The sequence below is a fragment of the Melopsittacus undulatus genome, chromosome 1 (assembly GCF_012275295.1).
Source record: "Melopsittacus undulatus isolate bMelUnd1 chromosome 1, bMelUnd1.mat.Z, whole genome shotgun sequence".
In the NCBI taxonomy this organism is placed as follows: domain Eukaryota; kingdom Metazoa; phylum Chordata; class Aves; order Psittaciformes; family Psittaculidae; genus Melopsittacus; species Melopsittacus undulatus.
In genome coordinates, this window is record NC_047527.1 from 9,960,694 (window position 1) to 9,987,568 (window position 26,875).

General features: G+C 38.6%; 1 protein-coding gene across 5 annotated transcripts in view; it reads left to right on the top strand.

Moving 5' to 3' along the window:
* CYRIB (CYFIP related Rac1 interactor B) overlaps nucleotides 1-26,875 on the top strand; it is a 98,532-nt gene that overhangs the window by 68,555 nt on the left and 3,102 nt on the right. For 3 of the 5 annotated variants that reach the window (XM_034074281.1, XM_013127691.3, XM_031044405.2), the window contains exons 3-12: nucleotides 993-1,029; nucleotides 13,630-13,712; nucleotides 19,494-19,615; nucleotides 21,257-21,362; nucleotides 22,397-22,533; nucleotides 23,180-23,257; nucleotides 23,356-23,472; nucleotides 24,562-24,641; nucleotides 25,617-25,743; nucleotides 26,505-26,575. In XM_034074281.1, coding sequence (XP_033930172.1) covers nucleotides 13,640-13,712; nucleotides 19,494-19,615; nucleotides 21,257-21,362; nucleotides 22,397-22,533; nucleotides 23,180-23,257; nucleotides 23,356-23,472; nucleotides 24,562-24,641; nucleotides 25,617-25,743; nucleotides 26,505-26,575 — 911 coding nt within the window. In that variant the 5' untranslated portion in view covers nucleotides 993-1,029; nucleotides 13,630-13,639. Of the gene's footprint in view, nucleotides 1-992; nucleotides 1,030-12,512; nucleotides 12,596-13,629; nucleotides 13,713-19,493; nucleotides 19,616-21,256; nucleotides 21,363-22,396; nucleotides 22,534-23,179; nucleotides 23,258-23,355; nucleotides 23,473-24,561; nucleotides 24,642-25,616; nucleotides 25,744-26,504; nucleotides 26,576-26,875 lie in introns of all 5 variants that reach the window. The other 2 variants (XM_031044406.2, XM_031044407.2) reach the window with 2 other exon arrangements.

A 26,875-nucleotide genomic window follows, 5' to 3' on the forward strand; every position in this document is an offset into this window, starting at 1 on the left:
TGGGTTTTAGGGTGTTGCAGCAGCTCGTATGATGAAAGTGGTGCTGTTAACCATCTTCTTGTCCTGTAGTACTCAGTGCTTGGTGCTGAGAGAGTAAAGGGAAGCTGGAGCCAACTGGCAAAGGAAAGAATAGATGATACTCAAACTTAAATCCTAGTCAAGGGGTAAGCCTCATTGAAAGAGGTGTGGACACTGGAAGGTATGGAGGAATAGATTTCTGCAGTTGTAAAAGTGCCTGACACTTGTCTTCTTGCTTCTGTTTGGTGCTCTGGGGAGTCTTTTTCACTAGGATCCCCACTGCTTCTCGCCTGTAGTGCTGTAGATCTTCAGAGCCTTTCCTAGCTAATGTCACAGTATTATTTCCTATGAAACTTCCTGAGGCACTCTAATAGTCTGTATCTTCTCCTTCCAACTTTACTATTAACATAATTATTTCAGCAGCCTTAAGATGGTGGTTGATAATGTGAATAGCAGGCTGAGACGGACCAAGAACACTTATTTTCTTTCAGCAAATGGTTTTCAGTGGTGACTTGAAAATGTCTTGTCTAGGGGTCAGCATTTAAAAGTTGATTTGTTAAGAATCTTGTCTTACTCAAAGCAAAGTAAAATGCAAGTGGAACAAGTTGCCACTGGTATTTTATTGCAGCTTTGACTCTTTAGTAATTAGATTCATTACAAAGTATGTGTTCTTATGGATTATCTAAAACCACCAGGCTTTTTCCCTAGAAACATGTTTGTTGCCAAATAATTGTTCCTTATTATTTATATGCCTAGAGATAAGACACAGCTCTGCATTCTGGTTTCCTTAACATTTTCAAAAGTCACAGTGGCACATAGATCTGGAATGATGTTTATGAAGTAGACCCAGGAAAATAGTGTAATGCCTGGAACAGATGTGTGCTTGCTTTGACAAGGTCATGTAGCGTTCATTACATGTAAGACTTTTGATGTAAAAGACTGAATTTTCATGATCTCTTTTTCTTTTAAAACAGACTGGAGGCCAAGAACAGAGTGCAGCACTGGCTGTAGGTAAGAACTGAAATTTAACCCGCTTGAAAACTCTACTGATATCTAAGCAGCAAAAAATACCCTATAAAGGGAAAAAAAATGGGACTGTGCTGAATATTAGCAGTTTTCTCTTCAGGGATTGATTTTCCTCCATTTGCTTCTCCAACTTTGGAAATTTGGAATGTTCACTGAGAAGTCCTGATCTATAACCTCATTCATGCCTCTCTGTGGTTACAGATGCTAAACCAGGTGCTTGAAAAGGTTTGGTTCTCTGCACAGCACCTCAGCACACAGCCTGGTGGTGACTGTGGAACCCCCTTCACTGTAGTGATGTGAAGAAGCCCCATTGTTTCAATAAAGGCATTTTTAGTGTGCACAGAATACATTAGCTTGGCCACATTTAAGAACTTTTCTGGTAGATAGTGCCTAAACTGCTTGGAAGATTTGAATGAAGGGATAATGTTTTTCTTCCTCTCTCTCTTCAGTAAAGTCACTGTGTAACTGAGTACCTCTCCTGTGTAAACAGGCTGAGAGAATTGGGCTTGTTCAGCCTGGAGGAGAGAAGGCTCTGGGGAGACCTTAGAGCAGTAAGGTGTCTAAAGGGGCTTACAAAAAGCTGGAGAGGAACTTCCTACAGGGGCATGTAGTGACAGGAAAAGTAGGAATGGCTTTGAACTGACAGAAGGGAGATTTAGATTAGATATTAGGAAGAAATTCTTCCCTGCGAGGGTGCTGAGGCACTGGCACAGGTTGCCCAGAGAAGCTATGGCTGCCCCATCCCTGGCAGTGTTCAAGGCCAGGTTAGATTGGGCTTGGAGCAACCTGGTTTAATGAAAAGTGTCCCTGCCTGTGGCAGGGGTTTGGAACTGGATGAGCTTTAAGGTTCCTTCCAACCCAAATGAGTCTGTGATTCTATCAACTTTACCTCTTTTCTGAAGCAGGTGCCTTTTGCCAGAAACCAGTACCCTGAACTGGCTTGTAGGACTGAAGAGGTAGCACATGGTAATTTTAGCTTTCAGTTTCATAACCTGTTACTTGTCATCTAACCTACTGCACAGAGTGTCTGTGGTACATTTCAAGTTTATTGTGCTGTGCCAGCAGAGCAATTTACCTTCTGTCAGATTGGAAAGGTAATGCCACTAAATGGGAGGTAGGATTTGTTTTTCTTCCATTTCAGGTTAATCATCAAAAAGCTTTTAGAATTCTGCAGAGCTGATTAAATTGATTTGTCATCAGTTTTGTTGACAGCTGTAGAAAACATTCCCAAATGCTGTCCAAACTACTTGAATACTCCATTCAGAATTAAGAATCTATGGCATTATAAATGTGTTAGTAAAGTAATTGTCCTGATTTTAGTGTGTGATGGATGTATTAAAATAATTTGTTTCATACAGTTGCTGGGCTTGATGAGATTTATATCCCATTTTTGTCATTCTTAGAGCTTATGGCAGTGCTGCACCTACACTTCTTCCAGCTTCTACTGTCTTGCCTCTCTGGGGTTATGGAATAAATCTAAGAACTGGGCAAGCATACGGCAGTATTTTTCCAAATCTGCAATAAACTAATGGGAAAACGTGCAGTGTCAGCAGGAGTACCTTTGTCATTTGGTAGCCTTTACTTCCAAAGTCATGGGTAAGTGCATTGGCAAAGTTGCAGTCAGAACTAGGGTAAACTTCTATTGACAGCATCCTGTGCATTTGCAAAGGGTACACTATAAGAGTCACTGGACGAAGTCGGACCTTGGTTCTGTCTAGCCAAGTGCAGTCTTCAGAAATCACCCTTTTTCTTCTCTATGCATGTGTGCACTTGATGTTGTCCATCCTTTCACAACCTCCACTTAATTCTACTAGAACAGCACTGCTTCTGCTCAGGAGAGAGTCATCAAGAAAGCTAGCAAAGCTCAAGGGATGTTGCTGGGAATGGCACTGCTTGCAGAAGGAGGAAGCCTGTCCAGTGATCAGTTACAGCACATGACAAGAAACTTACGTTTTCTTTGAAGAAACTGTGAATCAATGATATTTTGTGTTTTGAAGGGAAATTGATTACAGGCTAAGGTGGTATGGTCCACTTCAGCAGCCCTGAAGCTTTAGTGTCTGACTGCTAATCCTTTCACCTTTTCCAACTGGGAATCACCAATGTTGAAGGGTTTGAGGCCTTACCCAAGCAACGCTGTCAGTGAGAAAGCACCAGCAGGCTGACAACAGTAAAGATTTGGATACTATTGAAAACTGGTTAAGCTTCAAAGGATGGGGCAAACATGTTGCTTTCTGAATAAGGTTAAAACTTGAAAAAACCTTAATATCCGATAAAACCTGAATCTTCAAAGGTAAGCAGATGCCTAGGGAGGAGTGAAAACAGGGAGAGCATATATTGGTTGTTCTTCTAGTAAGTATTTTCAGAGCAGGTATTCTGAGCCAGGTGTGATTGTTAAATATGTTTGGTATTCTTTAATGGCTTTCTGTTCTGCATATGTCCCTCCTTTTCCTCCAGCTCTCCTGCAAACTCCTTGTGAGACAAGAAGGACTTGCATATAACTCTGCATAATGTTCTGCATACTTGCGACTGATTGTAACAGATTGCAGGTTGTGTATCACTGGAGAACAGCAGATGTTCCTCCATATTTCCAATAGGTGATTGAAAATAAATTGACTTGTGATGCCTGACACTTACTGGACATCTTTAGTTTGATTTTAAGATTAAAAGAAAACTTGAGGTGTGTTGGGAGGGTTGGAAAATGAGATAAAAGATGACCAGATTTAGCACAGCTAGAGGAATCTGCACCAATGTGGTCTGGATGTTTTTTCTTTGGTTTATTTACACTTGATTCTAACAAGAGAAACTGTCCAGACTCAGAAGTAGTTGATACAATGCCTCATAAGGCTGTCCAAAGAAGAAACTTGAAATAACTAAGATGGTTGTGGAACCTTGATCTTGCAAGAAATCTCTTGTAAAACTTTTAAAGCAGCAAACCACTATGTAGAGACCAATTTTATTCCTCCACCCTGTCTAATGACTGTCTAGTTTTGTTACTGTTTCTGAAAACAGATGGGATAGGAAGAAGTATCATTTTGCTAGTCATTTTGTGTTGTACCATCAGTTACTTGATGTGTTTCATTAGCCTCCTGTGTTCTGCAAACATACTTTGATGTCTCAGAAAAAGGGAATGTCACGAAATAATGAGAAAGCTATCCTGAAATACGGAAATCTGCCCTTCCAGCTGCAGTATTTAGAAGGCTGTAGGACTTTCCTTCCTCCTTGGTTGTTCAGAGCTGGTGTGTCACTGGACTGAATTTGCAGGTGGACAGACAGTGTGAGGTTCATACACACAAGGTTTGTGGTGTGGTACTGTGACAATCCCCCCAAAATCCTTTGAGATAAAATATGGCAATGAATATTTATATCCACCCACTTCATACTGGATAATTCCTCATAATATTAGTGTAGGATTTGCATGCCAAGGAGCTGGAGGGGTACAACAGTTTGGAGCTGAGCTGAAAGGAAACATTTGAGTATTAGTGATGCAGCTGATTGTAGTCCTTGTCCTAGTACATTAGATGGCAGTGTTATGAAGGCTGCTTGTCAGAGCTTCACTGCAACTGCATCTAGCTTGGGTACTGAAACTAATGAATGAGAGTCCGATTCTTACAGATGAGAATTCAGCTACTTTGAAACAAAATATTTCCTAGTAAAAGTAAGCTTGAAGAGGAGCACTTCTTCACAAGTGAGGTAACAACTAAAAGGTGGCAGATCAATTGCACTAGAGACTAAAGTTAGGGATTGAAGGGGTGGGTTTTGTTTTCCTACCAGTTAGATAAAACTTGCAGGTTTGGGTTTTTTTGGTGTTTGGTTGTTTGTTTTTTTTTTTTTTTTCTTTACACTAAGATGAAAATCTGGTAGAAGAAGGACTTTGACAAATTCTTGTTATTGCTGGGTTTGGGTTTTTGGAGACAAGAGCTCGACGACTGTTAAATTACAGGCTGACATCCTTGAAATAGGAAAGCTAGTAATATGGTAGTATAGCACAGTTCCAATAGGTATATGATCTTCTGTACAGCAAGTTTGCCTGTAAAATCCTAAAAGCAATCTGTAAATCTACCCTGTCTCTTCTTAAATGGCTTTTTGGATCTTTATGTACCTAATAAAAATAGAATATTCTCAGCTTAGACACAATTCAAAATCAGACACAGTTTCCATGATAGTGTCACAGTGTCACGGGCTAAATGTGGTATTTGGGCTGGAGGAAAATTGCCGTGTCTCGGCGCTGTAAGGCTTTGAGATAGTCTGAACATGGTTGTTACAAGGTCCTCTTTCTGTGGAGGATCAGATTGTAGAGTAGTGACCTCTGTTGGTGCAGTTACAGCACTGCAAGAGACTTTTAAGATCTCAAACGGGAGGAGCATAAAGTGTAAATTACATTGAAATAGAAATGTCCCTGCGCTAAAAACAAAATGCCTCTTTTCCTGGCTGTAATTGTACTAAAAAGAACATTATGCAGAATGAAGTTAGAAAGCTTGTTGAGCTTATATCATTTTAAAGGAGGGAAGCATATCTAATTATTTTTTAGCCCTAGATTTACTCATTGAAGGAATGTGCAGTTACTTGTTGAGTCAGAGCAGATTTCTGGAGCATAGTCTCTCCCTTTTACAATACAAGTTCTGTTTTAAACATAAGAGTAATCCTTCCAGACAAATCGGGGTTTATTCCAGACATGTGTGGGCACGCTTTGTTATTTGGTTGTAGCCCCTGTCAAATAAGTTATTCAGTATCAGTTGTGCCACTAAAATATTCCCAAATTAACAAAGCTTCCAGACTGCCTCTCCTAAAGGAACTGTGGATTCTTCAGTGCCTTTCCTTGATTTCCTCTAAGTGGAAAACCGGACTGAATAAACACTGACCTGACCATGCTTTACAGTTCTGGTTTTGAGGAATGTGAGCCTTTTTTCACTAGTCTGTTTTCCCTGGCAGGCCTCCACTTTCCTGATACGACAAGTTTTCAATTCGGTTTTGTTCAGAATGGAGACTTTATTGATGATGTGTGAGTTCACAAAAAAAGTTAAGTTCAGTTTCAGCTAAAACAGTTTATTGTATCAAAGTCAGCTGAGCCAAAAGAACTGACATCAGAGGCGGCTTTAAACAGCTTTTATAACCTCAATACTTACTTTGCTGTACAAAGCCATTTTCTGTCTGGCTGTACACATTGTTTTTCCACTATGCAGATAAGATGCTGATGGTCGAAGCCCAAGAATTCAGAGGTGCATTAGTTTTTTGGCGGCTTTGGTTGGGATTTTTTGCTTGCATGTATTTTCTTCTTTACAGTTTATTTGCAATTAGTGGCCTGTGGAACAGCAACCACTAGGTGTCAGGCATGGAAAGCAGTGCTCAGATCCTTGCATAGCTTTAGACTGTGAGGTATGTCATAAATGTGTATCTAGAAGCTGATGAAGTCTTACATTTGTTAGAACAACTAGCCCAGCAATGAATGAAACTGTGTGCTTTATGCACAACTGGTGACTGGTGTGGCACTTCATATAAGCTCGATTCAACAGTTGGATGTCAGTATCTGAATTGATACCTTTTAATATTTAATAATATTACTATAGCTATGATCTGTCCTGAGAAAGAGACCAGCTTATTCAAAATCTAACTTATTTTAAGTTAAAAGCACCAAACTTTTCCTTCCTAAGTCTCAAGCTGATAATTTCCATGTTATTGTCTCTGTTCCAGACTGTTGAGTGAAAACTACTACATTTTTGCAGTTATCTCAATAATTGTTTCATATCCACACAAAGTGTTTTATGACTTTGGAATTTTGTTTAATGACAACACTTTATTACTTTAAATACCACTACTATCGGTGGTAGGAATTAGTATGTATCAGAGGGTGTCTGTGCTTCTCTAGCAAGAGAAATAAATGTGCATTAGACTAGGAAAAACATGTTGGAATCCAAGGAAAATATTATGTCTTTATGAAATGAGTGATTCCTGCGCTGTAGTTTGCAAGCCTGTTTCAATCTCTGCAGCACTCCCTAGCTTTTAAGGTTGTGGGCAGATATATTCACTGCCTGTAAAGCTTAACTGCTTCATTGGGAGAGAAAAGAGCACTCAATCCAATAGGCTGTCTGTTCGCTGATAGCATGTGTTGCTAAGGGCTGCCTGGGATTCAGCTGATGTGGGCAGCCACCTATTCAGTCTCCCCCCCTTCCCTGTTCATGGCCAGATACTGTAGGCAGAAAATGTTCAGTAAGCCTTGAAACAACTGCCAGGCTGATAGGATTATCATTCTAGAAGAACCATATAGCTCAGCTAGGGTTTTATGGAGTAACAGTGTTACAACGCTGTAGTGTTATACTACAATGTTAGACATTCAGTGCTGTAAGTGCTTTTCACTTCCTATTTTAGCAAAATATTTCTGAATCAGAGGTTTATGCCACATGTACATAACCAGTTGAAAATTTATATTTTGATCCGTGGAGGAAAATGTTTGCTTTTCCATTAGATATGGGAAAACATAACAGGGTATGCTCTCCATATACTGCTAACTTACTGTGCTTAACTTTTTCCTCCAAACTCCAGAGCCCTGCATGCAATCAAGCCCTACAAGGGTTTTGTGGCATACAGTTTTCATACTCTGAATGTTCCTGTTCAGTCTTAAGCTTCATTAAACATAGGCTTGGGAATAGCTAATGCTTTCCGAAAAGGTGAGACCATGTTTTCTTGAAGCAAGCATTCTTCAATGGTCACAAACACATTTTGTATCCGTTTAATGTTTTTCTGATTAGTTTACAGGTGTGCTATTCTTCCAGTAGAACAAAGCTAATTTAAAGATGTCACTAACATCTTTGTAGCATTTTACCTGTGACAGGAGGAAGTTTTGCAGCTGCTCACCAACTGCAAGGAAAATTCTTGTTAATGTACAGCTTTTCTGTTAGGTGTGAGAGGGGGAAATTTTAGTGTTCAGCTGAATTTAGTTGCATCATGTATTTCTATTACATCTCCCTTGGGATTAGCTTAGGGAAAAAAAATAAGAAGGGAGAAATGTGCCAGGGATGTTTTCAGCATTAAGGGCATGCGTGCAAGGCTTGTTTTGAAAATATGCCTTTGCTTTCCGCTTGTCTGATCATGACACTACATGCCACATCATACAACCCCATAAGGCTGTAATGGGCCAAATCATTGTAATCAAATGTGGCATTCCGTATGTCTTCCTCTGCAAGTAGGTCAAGTTTAAAACGCATTCTTGGCTCGTGCTCTCATTTCCCATAACCTGCTCCACGTGGCTTGAGTGTTGTACTGGAGTGCAGAGCATGCCAGGAGGGATTTTGGGCAGCTTCACAGGGACAGTCAGTTTTTGGGCAGAGACTAGTGGGGTTTTTCTGCTCTGATTTCGTGATGTTGGATTCATAGTAAGGGAAGACTTCAGTGGCCTAAAATGTGCTTTTACTGAGTCTTACACTGTCAGTTCACTTAACGAATTACCTTTGGACACTGCATTATAAAATCAGTAAGACCCTGGTGGAAAAAAACCCCAGTTTCCAAGTTTTGAAGTGCACTGTATTCCAAATGAGAATACCAAATAAAATTGGACAGAAGTTGATAATCTGAACCTGTGGAAGCACAAATCAATAGTGACCTAAATCTTTACTCAGTGCTTGTCAGACCACACTTGGAATACTGAGTTCAGTTTTGGTCCCAGCAATATAAAAAAGATGGGGACAGGCTGGAGATGGTCCAGGGAAGGGCCACAAAGGTGACAAAAGGACTGGGAAGCTGTGTGTGAGGAAAGGCCCAGAGAGCTGGGTCTGTTCAGCCTTGAGAAAAGAAGGCTCAGGAATATCCCCATGGTCCAGTATTTAAAGGGTGGTTACAAAGAAGACAGACTCCTCATAAGAAGGAAAAGACATGGGGTAATGTGTAGAAGTTTCTTCTGGAGAGATTCTGACTGGGCACAACAGAAGAATATTTCACAGTGAGAGCAACAGCCATTGAAGTAATCTCCCCAGGGAAGCAGTACACTCCCCAACACTGGACATTTGTAAGATGTGAGCATCTAGTCTAGGTCATGCTTTGCCAAGAAAAGTTGGACCAAATGATCCTTGAGGTCCCTTCCAATCTGTGATTCTGTGATTAAACTGTACTTAAGGCAGGATATGTAAATATTCTGATATTGGTGATTGCAATATTCTTCTTGATAAGAATTACAGCTTTGGCATGGATTTTGTTCCAGTTGTGCTGGAACAGTTGTAGATCAAAGGTGTGTTAGCACCCGTGAAAGTCACCTCCAGTCAGTGTTCAAAGTCAGCTGTTTGGCTCTCACACAAAGCCCAGCTGTAGGATATAAAACACGGTCAGTAGTATGCGTGCCTTTGGTCTTATACAGGCTCCAACCTTTCTTGAATTGGGACTGACTGATGTGGCAATGTGCTCAAGAAGGATGCAGTTAGTGCTGGAGGACGTCCTTGACTAAGCAAGGGTAATTTAATGTGAGGGCTGGTTAACTGGAACCACATCTGGCTTTCTGAAGTGTTAAGTCTGCTTACTTCAGCTTATGGACTTCCATGGGACTTGGAAAAGTGGTCATTTTCACAGTTCTTAAAACACAACAAATCTTCTGGTGTTAAGCAACACTTGAGGTCCTCGAGTAGCTGTTAGAATTCATCTTGATGCAAGTTTAAAAAATACTCTGTTCATCTTATGCCAGATTTCCAATCATTCATAAAAAACGAATCTATGGTGAATGTTTTGCTGCTAAGACCATAAATTTGATAGTGTATCTTGTATGCAAACCTATGACATGGCTAAAGTTTAACAAGATTTCTTCAGTGTGATGAATGCACAAGGGAAAATGTTCTGTTACGAACTTCATTATGAACAAGTGTTCATGCACCTTTGTATTCTGCATGTATTCAGTGTAAATTGAAATGTTGTCATATTCTTGTAGTAATTGAATTAATCCATCCTTACTATCTTCAGTTCCTTTCCTTTTGTCAGAGGCTGTTCACTGAACTCTTACCATTAGGTCAGTTGCATCTTCTGCTTGAATTTGTTTCATATCCGGAGTTTTGTTGGAGTGCAAACACTTTGTGCTTCTCTATTTATTAAATTCTCTCCCAGAAAAGAAACCTTACATCCTTAGTGGCAGACTTTTCTGAGGGTTGAAAGTCTGAATGAAGGTATTTGTATTGCAAAACCAGAGTCCCTGACCCCTTACTTGTTTTAGGAAGTGGTAGGGATTCAGTTAAACATTCTGTTCTGCAATGGCTATATGCTCTTCTGTATACTTACCTTCAAAATATTTCAACCCCACAAGAAACCCCTACTCCGACCTTCAGAAGTAATGTTATCCAGTATTTAAACTACATGCGTGATTCTGTAAACTTTTAGGAGACTGGTTAATATCAAAGACAAAACCTATACAGAGGCATTTATTTGAGGTCTTGAAAATATTTTGGTGGAGGATGGAATGGTGTAGCTGAAGAGCTGAAGCGTGGCAGTGATTGCAGGGATAGAGTTATCTTCAGGCAGGTGATACTGTTCAGTGCTATGTATTTGCTGTTTGCTTGTTAATATGGGAATATGTAATGCGCTTTCTGAGACTGAGGTTTGTGTTTTAAATCTGAATCTACAGACTCAGTCATCATTAGGCAGCTTGTACTTTTGGCTTTTTACTGTTCCTGTTGAAAGTATTTATGTAACTATGTGTCTGTGTTTTAGCTTTTTTCCCATTATGAATGTCCTCATTGTAGGGGACTGGACAAAGTGGCTTATTCAGTCATGTGTTACAGAACACGCTAGTTAGACATGGAAAGGTAATTTCTCTGCTTTCTGATGTTGCTTGTTTACACAGCATTGGTGCACGTGTAGCATTTGAAGACTTCATTAAGCTATGGTATAGAAAGCTCTGGAAAACCTGCCCCTTTGAAGAAATATGTTTTGATGGATTGGTTCTTAAGTGTCTAAACTAGACAATCCTAATTTAAAACTTCCTTAAGGGGTGTTTTTCAGAGGCTCAGAAATCAGGCCTGACTTTCCAGAGAACTGAGTTCAAATGCTTAGGAAGCAGGTCTTGCTTTTTCTTCAGTTTTAAGAAGGTTGAATGTGCAAAAAAGCAAGTAACACACTTAATGATTAAGTTCTGTGTGCAGAATCAGTGTGATTGGTTGGATTGCATGCAAACATGCTTTGATAAAAATCTGTTTGAGCATTCTGTAGAAAATGTTGGAGCAGAGACAGGATCATTTTCAAGTTTGGGATTAATTCCTCTTCCTTCTCCAGCTTTTGTTGATTGTGTGAGTTACCTTGTGGATCCTGAAAAATAGACTGTGTGCTGTTCTTAGTTTGCTTTTCCCTCACACACCAGTTGTGCTTTCCATATGGAACTCGAGAAATCTGTCAGTGCAGGTTCTGAAAACTTGTTTTGCCAGACAGCTTGTTTTGACTTCACATTGCTTCAGTTTCATTGATTCCTAATAAATTAATGGTTCTTGCTGTCATGCTGCCTTGTTCCAGGTAAAAGAAAGAATCAGGGGGGAAAAAAGGGCATGTACTGGTAGGTTGGTATAGTTATACTAAATTGAAAGTTGGTTTTGTTTAGACCCTGAATTCAGATATCAGCCTGTTGATGTCTTCTTATTCTTAAATAATTTGAAATCAGATTTTTGGGGAGCACCATGTGTTTGTCTTGGAGCAGCGCTCCAGTGAACTCCTGGTATTTCAGGGCAATGCTGCTTAAGTGTGTATTCAACCTCTGTAGAACATGGGAGGGTCCTTGAAAAAGCTGCCTTGTTATGAAATGTGCTTTTCATAGTCCAACCAAAGGTATTGATACCTGAAACTTATGGTAATGTTTAAAACTGCTTCACTAATTTATCTGACTTAAAGTAATCTAATGACTATTTAATTTTTCTTCCACTTTTAGCTGGGATGTGACAGCAAGCACAAGAAGAACTGTTGAAACTTGATTACCTCCTGGTTTTGGGAAAGCCTAACTTGTGTTTAACTCATCTCTGTACATGATTTAACAGGAAAAAAGCTGTTCATTGGCCACAGATGACTACTAAGAGGCATTCCAAAATTTGTTTTGGATTATGGAGGGAGAGATAATAAAAATACCCACTTACGATGACACCAGTTCCATTTGAGGTTGCTTGTGTCCTAAGTAATAATGGCTGCTTTGGCTGTGAGTTGCTGCAGTTATGAGAACAATTGCTCAGTCATCATAGCTAACATGTTCTGTAAGTGTATCAAAGATGAAAAAGAGCCAGTAATTCAGATCTTTATTTTTGTCAAACCTATAATTCTTACTGTTTTTCATCTGTCACTCCTCGCTGAGAAGAAGGGCAGTGGAAATGTGCTGTACTACTGTGCATATTTTCTGCTTCCCACCAGAAGGTGAGGAATCCAGTGCGCAAAACTCAGTGGGAGCCCTACTCCAGTGAGCCCCAGGCGTGTACTTAAAATAGGAGGTGGTTGTTGGAACTAAATTATCTTGCCATTTTTATTTTTAGGTTTGCTGGCATGGGTAATCTCATTAAGGTGCTAACCAGGGACATAGACCACAATGCAGCACATTTTTTCTTGGATTTTGAAAGTAAGTCTCTCGGCCCTTCACAGCTGGTGCATTTAAAATGGTAACAGTAGGGTTGCTTATACCTGCTGCAGTGAAGGCTATAGGGGACTCAGTTGCGAATCTGCAATTTGAAAGAGTTGCATGTTTTGGGTTATTTTTTCCATTCCTCTATTTTTTGTTCTTTTCTTTTTTCCCCTTCCAGTAGTAGCCAAGCCACCATCATGCTACTGTGTAAATTTTTTTTCCTTGTGCTTAGTCATTTTGGGTCTCTGTGGTCAGTGATGTCCATTCATCTGCCTGCAAATCAAATAATCATACAATGAAAAATTCTGTCAGTATGCCATAGTAATCTGTGCTGAGCAGTTGTTCACTGTAATCCTGTCTTATACAAGAATGAGTACGAAATCATTCCTGATCCTGGTTTGCTTCTTCGTGATGCAGTTAATGTGCATTCTTTTTACATCCAAAAATCCAAAGTGGAGTTGTCTGAAGTTCTCAGATGTTTTGGGCACTTTGTGTAAAAGATCTGTGGCATACCCATGTCAGCATTTTCTGCACACTGAAGTGATGTATTTTGATGCTTTTTTCCATAATGGCTTTCTGACAAAATTAAAGGGCTGACAAAATTCAAGCTCTTTCCTTCTGCTGTCCCATCAGGTAAAAATCTGTAGCATGGCTACAGTGTCAATGCTTGCAAATATGCTGCTTGGCCTTCAACATGGTACTCCTGCTCAGGACACTTGTGCTAGGGTGTACCGGGACAGAATGAGTCACGGAAAGGCCTTTGGTTGGAGTCCTGCCTCTCTCTGAGGGGCAGCTCTGAAGATGTTGGTGACATAGTCACTCCTTACAGGAAAGCTGCATTGCATCTCTGGGACCACCAGCTGAACGTCCTTGATGGGGTCTCCCTTTACCCATCAGGGCAGCAACCTGAAGGATGGGTTCATGCCTGATGGAACTGTCTGGTTTTCTTTCCCCCACTGCTTCAATCAACTACATTTGGTCTGTTCCTTGTAAAAAGAAATTTGTCTTTTCTCTCATTCTTGTCTTGGCAGGTACCTTAACATGGGGAACCTTCTAAAAGTTTTGACATGCACAGACCTTGAGCAGGGGCCAAATTTTTTCCTTGATTTTGAAAGTGAGAAGTTGATTTTATATATCTATTACTCTTTGCCTGCAGTAGACTGCATCTGTCATGTACTAAATGTATGTTTTCACTTTGCCATCCTTCTAACAGCTTTGCATGCCTGAGCTATGGATAATTGTTTGCTGAACCTTTGTAGAAAACAATCTGTTTTAAAACAACCTCCATTTCCAAAATGTAATGTATTTATTTCTGGGAGGGCTTTCAAATGATATTTTATTGTTGGAATCTGATATGGTTCTTGTTTTAAACCAAAAAGCTGTCTGCTTTTAATCAAAGAATTTGAATTATTTGAAGATTACTTGAAGATTATTTGAAATTGCAAGGAGATACATGGAGGAAGGATTAAGTATGAAGCCTGATTGTCTCTTCTTCACCTCCAGTGTGCCACTGAATAATGCTGCATATAGAGATTGGCTCACTACAGCTATTCATAGCTCTTCAGCATCATCACGTTAAAGGTGTATATGTGAACCTTATTTGATTTGGCATTGAAATTTGACAGTTAACATCATCCCTCCTTTAAAGGGGGCTATGAGTACAAAAATAAGATTGCTTTTGGAAAGAAGTATATAGCTTGACTGGTCAATGCCAAGTATTCTAGAAAGTTCACATATTGTTAGTATTTCTGCTTTTAGTTCTTGTTGCATGACATAGCCTAGGAATGGCAGGTAAGTGTTGTTGGCTGCTGCTTTGCATGTTTAATTACTTTCTTTTGGGTTATGCTATTGCTTTGCCCAGCTGTACATCAGCAAGTGTAACATAAGAAAACTAATGTTCAAGTGCGTTTTGACCATGTAATAAAATACAATGGGATAGCGTAATAAAAAAATTGATAAAGTATTGTGATATGGATAATTTGAGATTTATTATATCTTCTTTTCCTCTGCCAAATTATTTTTCAGTTGTCTTTGAAACAGTAGCAATTGGTTATATTAGTTCTAATATGAAAGCAAATGCATGGAGAAATACGGTTTTGATTCAGTGACTTTTACTGTTATGCCTTCTCTAAATGCTTATACTTTACTGTTGATGTTATCAAATCTCTCTTCTGAATATATTGATATTGGAAGATGATAACTATAGAAATTGTTCATAAAGGGAAGATAAGCAAGGGCTGTATTCAAAACTGTTCAAGATTACTTCAAATCTCTCATCAGAATAGGCAAGACAGTGAATTGGGAAGAACTCACATGTGATAATGTTGGAGTTGTGAATCTCCAGCTTAATCTGCAAATACTATTTAATTGGATTAAATTGAGTTCAAGTTACCTGGACTGAATGAAACTCAAGGCATAATTCTGAAATCAATTGCAATAAAAATTGCCATTAAAAATCAGTTCTTTACCTATCAATTTTGTTTTAAAGTGCATGTTTTGAGCATGAACAAGATTTGGCATGAGAGTAAGCAGGTTGCTGACATGAAATGTTTACATACGCAGTCAAATCAAGTTACTTATATTATGGCTGAATTGTTAGACTGTTCTTTATTCATTTTGGACCCTGTCCTGCGTTTGTTTCTGCTGCTATACTGTGTATCCATGCTTCTTTCTACTCTGTTTCAGATAGCTTGCCATGACAGGATCTTGGCTTTGACACAGTCAAGATCTTTCTTCAAGACTTGGCACTTAATCTTGTGATATTGAACGTTGTGTTTTTATGTGGAAGAGCAAGTAAGCTCTGTATTAAAAACAAATTTGCCAATTCTGTGTTATGCCTGGCCCAGTAATACACAGTTTGAAGTCTTTTGTTCTTAAATCCATATATATCTCTGGAGAGAGCAGGCTAGGTGCAGGTTTCTTGCCCAGTAAGAGCTAAAAATCTAATGTCACAAAGCTTTATAGGGATACAAACTCCAAATTTAGAAGCCAGTTAAAAACCTTTCTAGGATACTTACTATTTTTTTTCTGAGATACTTATCTTGGTGTTAGATTCTAATGATTTGTGTAGCTGACTATCAGAATGCATGCAAAAAATACTGCAGTAAACAATATAGTGGGCTGATGGCTTTTCCTTGCCTTAACACTGATTAAGTTTGTTTTCTTTGGTCATTCACCTTACCCATTTGACCCAAATAGTTGGCTTAAGTGTTCTACTAGAGTCTTTGCAGTGCCACTTTAACATGAGCAGAGGAAAAGGGACAGCTTTGGAAGGACAATATTGTTGACATAAACCAGCCACCTACAATGTGGGAAACTCAGAGCTCAGCGTTTTGGTGTCATTATTGTCACAGTGCAAATCCTTTCCAAATTTACTGATTTCAATAGGAGCTAAAATACAGAGTGCTTTTGGTTGCAGATGGTGATCTCAAGCTAGCGCTGGAAGTATTCTGCATTACCTCCAAAGAACTTGGCTGGGTTTCAGAGGAGCCACAGAGATAGCATTCTCCATAGTAATGATGATAGAGATGAATAAATGATTTCATCTCCAGCAGTCTGGGATTTTTCTCTCCCTTGCTTGTGAGTTTTTGTCCCAGCCAGTTTCAGATGACTTGATGTGTTCTGCCCTGGGAAAAAGTCTCAGTTTAAATAGTGTTTGCTGTGCAGGATAAACTTTTAACCCCAAATTTCGCTCCCTACTAGTTCTGTAGGCTAGCCAAATATGTTTTGAGATAGTCACTAAATGTGTGTGTTCCCTGCATGCAATATGTTGTCATGCTTCCATAGCATTTAGTTCACATAACAGCATTTGTATATTGTTTCAAGTCTCCTCTTTTGTCTTGAATACGTTATTGTGTGAGCTTTCTCAATTCTAACCGTATATTGCATCTAGTTCTGGTTAAACTTAATTTAGAGATGAACTCCCCATTTACTTGAGAGACCTCAGTCTTCACTTTTCTTACAATTGGATTAAAATGGGAAAGTTACCCTGCATCAGCTCCCTTGGCAACAATATCCAACCTCAGAACATGTCAGTGAGCTGTGCTGTGTTATTCTTTCGATGGCAAACAGTGCTTGGTAAAGGCAAAGCCTTTTCATAAAGTTGTAGCAGGAAGTAACATCCATGGAAGGGGAAGAGAGAAACCCCTCCTTTATCCTGCTCTTTACATGCCTGGCATTGCAGGTTGCTTTTCCTTAACTGTCAAGACTTGACTCCAGATGCACATTCCTTTTCCTGCACTGTGCACTCCACATTGAGTAAAATGAGTTCCACAATCAGAGATTCTCAAATGACAGTCCCATAGCTGATCTGTACCCATAGCGGGTGCATACTGATAGAGGGGAATGCTACCTTCATCTGTTCAACATTACAGCAGTGCTTAGAAGGAAGAAGCTTTCTCTGTTTTTACACCTGTGATAGGCTTTCAGAATAGAGTGCTCTAACCAGCACTGAGAAGCAAATAAGTTGATAGCTTTGAGTCAGCCAGCACTAGGGCTTGAACAATTTCCATGTTGTGCCTTTTAGATCTATCCTGATGGCTGCACAATACATTTATGATGTTAATATAGAAAGAATTTAGTATTATTTCTTAAATTTGAGCTCTTTTCTAGGTACGAGAGAATTACAGATGGGAGAGGAGCTTAGCTGGGGCAAATCAGGTTCACAGATTACTTCTGCTGGAGAGGACTACATATATACATACACCTAGTATATAATAAGTATTTTTATGTATTTCAAATTATATATTTAGAAATTTGTCGTAATTAAGACAAGCAAAGAACCCCCAAAGCCACCACCCTAGCAAACTAAGTATAAATAATCAGTTTAGGTTTTCTGGAGCATTTTAGGGAAGCGAATTATAGTAGTCCACTGATTCTATCCTAAGTGAAGCAGACTAACAGAGGTGTTGAAGATGTTGGCTTGCATAGCCAGCTGCTCAGTGATGACCGCTTAATTTGTATCTGGAAGGTGATTTTTCATTTCTGAGCTTGGAAGTTCATAGTACTGCATCTGTTCTGCTTGTTGGTGGGTTTTGAAATGAGGAGTTTTCACAAGCCCTTGTGCTTGTGCTCCCCTGCCCCATGTTGAAAAATGAACTCTCCTTGCTAGAGAGGGTAAAGAAAAAATGACATGAAAAATTAAATAGGCAAGAGACATACTCAGTGTGAGATGATCCAAGTGGCAAGTCTTGATTGCATTATTTAACAACACAATCTGGAATGCTATAGAGCTTCACGGTTTAGTCTGTACTTCCCTATAGCATTTCATGTTTGTGCATGAACTGCTGCCAGTCAACTGGTGCTTACCTGTCTGCTCTTCTCCCTCATTTTTTTGTCTTCATTTCTTACAGCAGTCTTCAGCAGCTTTCAAAATTATAAATGTGACCTTTGTGATGATCTGAAAAGCACCGGCCACTTTTACTCGATGCCTTATCAATGTGGTGCTCTTATACTTCTGGTTTTTAAAGGAGTGGCCAGCTTTTTTTACCTCTGCTAATTCTTGATGGTTCTCAAAATACCATAGTTAAACTGTTGCAAGGTCTATATATAGGCATATTTGCTAATAATGCCCACTCTCTATGCATTAAACCATAAAATTAATAAGTGTTATGCAAAAATTGCAGCAACATCCAGACAGGCAATGCATGTGGAACTTGCTTTCTTCTAGCATAATTTGTTTTCTAATGTTCTTTTTTTCTACTGTGTAACACTAGGATGCTGGGATTTTTAATTTAGTTTGTTTTTAATGTAAATATGTAACTTCCATCCCTGTTAGAGGGAGTTATATTGGTCATGGAAAAAGCACTTTAAAAAAGACATTTTCCAGACTCTTCAAATCACATGAAATTATGAGGAGGAGATATTGTCCATAGATAGCTTTTATTTGTCCCAGTAAGAAAGAATCTGTTGTTAATACCCTGACTTTTGGAACTGAAAATCCTGGATTAAGGTATTTGATATTCATTTCATAACATATTTTGCCCACATAAACAGAGAAGTATATTTTTGTAACAGCTTCAGCAGCAGCTTCATTGACTAATTTTTTTCCATATCAATCTAAAAGACACTAACCCTATAGCTGCCATCAGGATTTTGAAGGAGAAATTCATCTCACATCAGTTAAACCAGATCTATTTGTACAAGGTGATTATTTTTAAACCTTGAAGCCTTTTATTGATTCTTCTCAAAACATCCTTCTCACTGAATCACACTTCATTAAATGTGTGTGTAGCTTTTCAAAATGTTGATCAAATACACTTTCAGAAAGTCTCTTATTGAAGAAAAACTGAGACACAGCATATGTTCTTAACGAGGGAGGATAAAAAACCAACACCAAAACAGTTTTACATGAGAGCTTTTTGTTGTCAGCTCTGATTTTACAATAATGCAGTTAAAGAATACATTTTAATAATTAGATATATTTAGAAGTAAAAGTATAGGCTCCTTTCCCAGCCAGTAAAAGGGGAAGCAGGGAAGATGGAAAATAAGCTGATGCAGTATTTCTAGATAACAGTAAACATTGCACCTCCTGTCATATCTGCAGTGAGTGTGTCTGTGAGTGCCTTCCTAAGTCTCTTTCACAGAGCTTTTACTGCATGTCAATGTGAGATTGATGTAGTAGCCATAAAGACGATTTGTCAGGATTCCTTCTCATAACTCAATTCTAAGTCAGGAAGGATAGTTTCCAGGTGGATTTCTGGGATACTGAATGAAGCTAAAAGACTACTAAAATGAATACCGTTTCTTGGAGTTCCTCATACATCATAGCAGCTCTTCTGAGAATGAAAATTCTTGATGAGTTGCTACATAAAGAATTTGCCCCATAGGTGATGGTGTGCCTATTGAATTCCATATTGTTGTTATATATATATATTTAATATGTTCTACTGTTTAGATGCCCAACCTACAGAATCTGAAAAGGAAATTTATAATCAGGTGAATGTAGTGTTAAAGGATGCAGAAGGAATACTGGAAGACTTGCAGTCATATAGAGGAGCTGGCCATGAAATACGAGAGGTGAGCTAGAGCGTTATGATTGTGTACAGCCTGTGGTTGTTCATTGTCTGATCCTAACCAAATACTGCTGGATTTTAACTTTGCTTGCAGGAGCTGTTTTGGCAGAGCATGTTGTCTATTAAAATTGCTGTCTTGAATTTCTGCTCTGGAATGTTCCTTTTTAACAGTGAAACAGATGTCGCTTGTTTGAATAATATTAATGCACATAAGTAATAGCAAATGATGCTTCTCAGACTTTTTATGGAACTGTTGCTATTGATTTTTCTTTATATTCCCACATCAGCTCTTGAGTTAGTGGTGAGTTTGGAAAGAGCCTGGCGTGACTGCAGTGCAGTATTGAGTAGTGTTGACATCTTTTGTATGCTAATTGGAGATGTCTGATGTGTGGTAGTCCTTATGCAAACGACATCTCGTTATAATTCTCTTGAATTGGCTTTTATTTACTAAAGGAGATACTTGGAAAAGATGTAAAGTTTCTGTACAGCATGTCATGCCGTGTTTCCTTTGCCTTTGACAAAGGGTAGGATAAATACTCTTTCCAACCTACTTTCCTTCTTCCTCAGATGTGGTAGTGGAGGCTGCTTTGCTCCAAAAGTGAGGAGTTACCTGCTGTAACACACTCTCAGAAATACTATTAGATAGGAGGAGTCTCTGCTCACTCCAGATGAATTTGGGATCCTCAGCCATTCAGCTTTAGTTAAAGTACCATGAATTTTTCCCTCTGTTGAATTTGTAAGGTAGGTTTAAGAAGCGTAGCTGCGTCACACAAAACCTTTAGGAGGGGAGATAGCTTGCTTGCTCTTCAAAGAAGAGGCTGCAGGATCAGAGGCTGCAGCTCCAATCAAGAAAGATGAGGGATGCTCCTGAGAGGAGGTAGAATCACAAGAAGGAAATGTTCTGGGGACCAGAGAGAGTGTGCTAAGGCTCACAGGCTGGGGTTGACTGAAAGAGGTTTTGGATTTGAGTACTTGACTGTTAAGATGCATCAGAAGAGTTATGAGCATTTTTATTTCTGCTTTCTTAGTAATTTTCAGTTGCTAAGTAGTTAATTTCAGTAACCTGGAGACATTGAGTTTATCTGTCTGGGAAGTTTACTGTAAAGATATGGTCTATACATGTATACCTCAAAACTCTGGTATACACCATGTCTTGGTGGTACTTTATGTTGTTGATGACGCTTAAATGTTCCTCCTGTAATTAGCCTGAATTTCACAGCAGATTTGGGTGTTGTTTTTTAATTTGCAAATTCAGAAGTTGGCGATGGACACCAACACTAGGATGAGGCTTTGATTACTAAACTTTTTTGCTAAGAGGTATCCCAGTAAAGTTGTTGATTTTAATAAGCCAGGTCTGCATATGCACATTTTCTTATTTGAGTAGTTTTATTTTTAATGGTTTCTTTATCCTCTCTCCAAGTTGTTTTGCTATTCAGGATACTTACTTCCAGCACAAGTATTTAGAGCTTTTTGGAAAAGACATGTGTTAGTACAGGCTTGTCTCTCAACTTGGAAACTTCTCAGTAGGTAGAATTTTCAATTCCTAGCTCTTCAATTGTCCTGTATAGGTATTTGTCTTTTTTATGGTACTGTATCAGTTATACCTAATCTAAGCATACTTTTCTCTTTTTTGTCTAATTTGAAGGCAATACAGCATCCCAGTGATGAGAAGTTGCAAGAGAAGGCATGGGGTGCAGTTGTACCACTAGTAGGCAAGCTAAAGAAATTCTATGAATTTTCTCAAAGACTAGGTAAGTGGAATGGTATTAACTTGGGGGGGGGGGTTCTCTTCATTTAGTAATACATTTGACATTCAGATGTGACAACATCTAGGACAAGTGCTTGTTAGTAGGTAAAAGCAAATATTGCGTATATTCCCTCATACACTGGATTGGATCTTATATCTGTGTGCTACCTTCTTGCATGGGAAAGCAAACTGGTTTAGGCAAATACTTGAGAAGGGAGAATGGGAGCATACTTGTCATCCTCTTCCTTTACTGCTTTAGTAATTCTGAAAAGCACTAACCAACTGATTGTTTGAAAAATTAGTAGACTAATTCATTGGGGATTAATTCTGTTAATGTTTCTGATACCAAAGAGTACTTAAAAGTGACCAGAAATCCCACAAAGAGTACTTAGAACCCCAGAAATCCCACAAATAATTTGGTCTGTGGAAATGCCTGATCATGGTTCCTGCAGGTGCAATACTAAAGATGATGCTTCGTGACCCTTACAAAACCAACTTGACTGATGTTGTGTCTAAATTGATAAAACCCATTAGACTTGATTTTTCTCCCCAAAACGTTTTAGATAGTTATTAGCATAGCTTGTGAAAAAAAAGAAGGTTTTTGCAGGCAGGTTCCACTTTGTTAAGGAGGTAAAGTATTTTTCTCAAGATGATGGGCAGGAAATTTGATTATAAATTTATCTTAACCATTACTTCTGCTGATAGGTATGTACCTCTTGAATTCTGTGTTATCTTCAAGGCTGTAATCCACTAACACACATTATTGAACTGTTTTACACAAATATTGCAGATAAAGCTCAACTAAAACTTTTAAACAAGCTTTTTCATGGCTGTCAGTGCTGGTTAGACCTTGTCTTTTACAGCAGTTCCTAAATAAAGATGGCAACAGTGGCACATAAAAACAGTTCATCAAGACCCTTCATTATTAATTGCTAGGTATTTTGGCAGATGTATAATTTAAGCCTAGAATGCAGAATATCAGTAGAGACAAAGAGTGGGTGCAGTTGTATATTGCCAAATGTTTTCCTCTCACTTAAGAGGCAGGATTGCGAGGTCTGCTGGGAGCTCTGACAAGCACTCCATACTCACCAACGCAACACCTGGAGCGAGAGCAGGCTCTTGCTAAGCAGTTTGCAGAAATTCTTCACTTCACACTCCGGTTTGATGAGCTCAAGGTAGGAACTTGTCATTTTGTAAGCACAAAAGCTAGCAAAAGGAAAATTAGTCTCTTTGCTGAAGCAGGCTGGGTTGTGTTCTGTTCTAGATAGAGCATGCCGTAGATGCTCAGATATTTACTGTGCTCGGCTCGTTCGCATGACCTGGAGTTAGATCAAACTGGAAAGCTGATGAAATACCGTATCAGCTTGAGGCACTTGTTATAGTTCAGTTCATATTAATCATTTTTCTTCACCCAAATTTGGCATATCTCTTGGGATAATGCTGCTGCTCTTAGTATATCCCCACCCATAGTCCAGCTATTTTCCTGCTAATGTGCAAAGAACTAAGTTGAAATGATCTTCATTTGCTGGTCTTATCTAAGAAGTGAAAACAGCATAGCCATTTTTTTTTCCCAACCTACTAATTTCAAACTCCTCTTTAGGAGACTGCTGCTTTTCTTGTTCTTGTTAGATCTGGTTCTGAAAAATCAGAGAATTTAGCCAGAAAGCTTCATGTTCTGCGTACCACTTCCCAGCATGTCACAAGGCTTTTTAGCTCAGAAGGGTGACTTATTTTCTTATTCTTAGTATTGCATTTCATGAAAACTTACCCTTGTATTTGTCTTGACCATGTCAAAATTCTTTTGCTTTTATATCTACATAGATGACAAATCCTGCTATACAGAATGATTTCAGCTACTATAGAAGAACTCTGAGCCGTATGAGGATTAACAATGTCCCAGTAGGTAACCCTTGGAAGAGATTAAGTGTAATCTTATACTACCACCTACCTTTTTCATGTACAGAACAAATAAATTCTTCTTTCCCTCTCTTTTACAGGCAGAGGGAGAGAATGAAGTAAATAATGAGTTGGCAAACAGAATGTCTTTATTTTACGCTGAAGCAACGCCAATGTTGAAAACCTTGAGTGATGCTACAACAAAGTTTGTGTCAGAGGTAAGAGTATAAATTTATGGCTTGGATAGTGTACCTCAAAGCACTGCAGGGCCAGATATAACTTTGGAACTTAAGAACTCCTCTACCAGACTTAATCTGACATCTAGAAATCACACTTTTGGGTTTGTAGCCTCAAAACACATTAAGTGTCTTTCACAGATGCTGTAGAGGTTAGGGTATGTTCAGCCAGCCACCTTGTTGGATACGTTGCAAAAAGTGAACAGATAGCAGCATAACAGCGTTGGCAGCAATAATTATCTTTGAGGAGGAAGGTGGGAAGAGGTATGTTGCCTGCAATTTGGTGGTAATTTAGAGGAGAAACTTCAGAAAATTGATGAGGAAACGGCTTAATTCTCTGGGTTTGAAATAGGAATTGAAACATAGCATCCCTTTCTCCTTCCCAACACACTTCTCTTTTAGCTGTGTAAAGTCAAGTATGTTTATATTATTGAAGAAGATGGAAGGAGCCTGAACTACAAAACTTTCCTGGCATGTTCACATGTCCTTCTTTATCCTTAACTACCTAAACAAAAGTGATAAAATCTAGTTATTACAGGTATTGCACTTGTCTTCTGATAACTGTGATTTTTTTGTCTTACATGACAAAGATCCACACTATTTCTTAATAAAATAACATGTACATTACATTATTAATACAAGGATACATTTGTCTTCTAATATTTTTCCTGAGTTTGGCTTTCCACTTGAAATGCCTTGAGAAAAATCACCTGCTATTTTACGTTTCTTTGCAATATTTGTCTATAACAATGTTAAGTCTTACTGTTGCAGCAGATGTGTGTATTTGGCTTTAGAAATTTCTGTCTTTAATGAGCAGGTTAGATAATTCCTTTGAAACTCTCCAAAAGTCAGTAGTGTCAATGGTGTATTTCTTTGACTACAGACAAGCAAACCCCATATGGTAGGCTTTGCTCTGTAAGTTGCTAATCTATATTGTAATATTGTCAGAAATCAGTGCAAGACTCCCTGACCTACCCAGCAGCAGATCAGTGATTTGATGTAGGGTTTGTAGTGTAATATTTCACAGTAATTGAAGTAGAAACTTTATTTTCTTCTTATTTTCTTCTGCAGAATAAAAATTTACCAATAGAGAATACTACAGATTGCTTAAGCACCATGGCTAGTGTGTGCAGGGTCATGCTGGAAACCCCGTGAGTATAAACTGAGCTTGTATTGTCTATGAATTATCTCTTTATTTAAGACACAACTTGTGATGCATAAGGTGAAAGTAATATAATTGGGGTAATTAGATGCTTCCTTTTTACCAACTTAGTTGTCTACCTTGACATGAAACTAACTTGTCTCATTTTGCTAGCCATGCAAATCATGCGGTCTACTTTTCTGGAGATATTAATATTTAAAACCAGAATGGCTATAAAAGCTAGACAACCTCTTGGCACTCTTTATAAATGGCTTTCTCATGTATAATTCAGGGAAATACACTATTTCAGCATGATTGCCTAGGGCCTCCTGAAAGAGAGGTTATGGGCAATGCATTGGATGGTACGTCTTGCAAGCTGGCTTGGCTGATGGGTGGAACAAAATGACAGTGCCCCTGCCTGGGGAATTACGAGGCAACTGATAGGCATGAAAGCAGTCTGTTGTCTGCTGTAAATTTGAGAGGCGCTGGTGGTACGCACAAGAAGTCAAACTAAACTTTGGGCTGTTTTATCTGTTTCTTCTGAGTTCTAAATAGTTTCCCATTGTTAAAATTAAATAAACTTCTGTCCAAAAAACACAGTACATCTGTTTTGGAGCACATTAAGAGCTTTTCTTAACCTGAGTCACAAGTTAGATTGCATGTGTATTAGAGGATGGAAGGGAAAAGTGTCAGAAGCACTGAAAGCAAAGTTAGTATGTATTGGTTTATTTTTTTTCAGTTTGAGAATCTATATTAATGTACAGAACTTTTTAAGCAGTGATGTGACTTGTAGGCAGGTTATTGAAATGAAAACTGAAAAAGGCTGTGGGATTGGTGGATTTGGGATTTTTATTTGGAATGTTTTGTTGGGATTTTTTTTCCTGTGAGGATTTATAGGAGGCTTTTTCTCTTTAATCTTACTTCAGGCATCATTAGTGTGTACTTTTGTGTGTCATGGTTAATAATCTGTGGTTTTAAATTACAGTGAATATAGAAGCAGGTTTACAAATGAGGAAACAGTATCATTCTGTCTGAGGGTAATGGTGGGTGTCATCATACTCTATGACCACGTGCATCCGGTGGGCGCGTTTGCCAAAACTTCAAAAATTGATGTAAGTTTCTTGTTACTAAACAACCTTTTGAGTACTTAAATTGTGTGTAGGCTCCTTTTCTCTCCTCCAGGTTCTAGTAGCAGATACACATTTTCGATGGTGGTAGCTGTTAGCAAATCATATGAAGCGAGAAATACAAGCTAAGCCTTCAGATATACAAATGATCATTGTTAGGTGATGAAAAATCTAGTTTGATGGAAATTGGATAGCGTCTTGCAGTACTTGTTGACAGTTGTTGTGTTGAAAGATACAAATCAGAATGACTGGAAATAACAATGGCATCTAGCTTTTTCCCCACTATATGGTAAAAAGCTAGTTCACCATCCACCAGCCTTCAAGTCTTCAACTTTCTGCTGTTTTTTGACTGCAAGTCTATGAAATACGTGGTGTTACTGAATGCTGCTTCATGGTGGTTTTAAATTATCCCAATGTGTTAGCTACAGTTTGTCATTATTTCACTGACTAAATGCAGTTGTTCTTAATGGATTTATGATAAACAAAGATTTTTGTTTACAGTTCCTTTTTTAAGGTCATTAAAACAGAGCTTGACATCAAAATTGCATTGTCTGAAGATACGCAGATTTTTAAGTAGCTAAGCCATTCTGTCATGAGAAAATGTAATACTGAAAGCTTAATTCCTTTCTAATAGCAAGAAAATGACTTTGCTGCAAGTTTTAAATACTTAATTTTTTCTTTGACAAACTAAATATAAACCACTTCTGACAGCTTAGAAGGTATAACTATAATTTTTTCATCTCCAGATGAAAGGATGCATCAAAGTTCTTAAAGACCAGCCTCCTAACAGTGTAGAAGGCCTTCTAAATGCTCTCAGGTACTCTTATTCTTTTATTTGAAATATGTTATGTGACATTTCATAAATTCATAACTTCCAGGACCTTTCATTCAGCATCAACCTATTCACTCAGGGTTACAGGTAAAAGGTAAATATGGTTATTGCAGGCTTCTCATCCAATGTGTCTTGAGGATGGGATGCATGAAGAAGCTGCTGTGCCTTAAAAGCTAAGTTGTAAACTTGAAGTTGTTAACTCTAAGGTAACTTTTTGTGTACTTTAACTGCACACAGATTAAGAATGAGTCTGGAGAGGTAAGACAGGCTAGGCATTGTACCTGA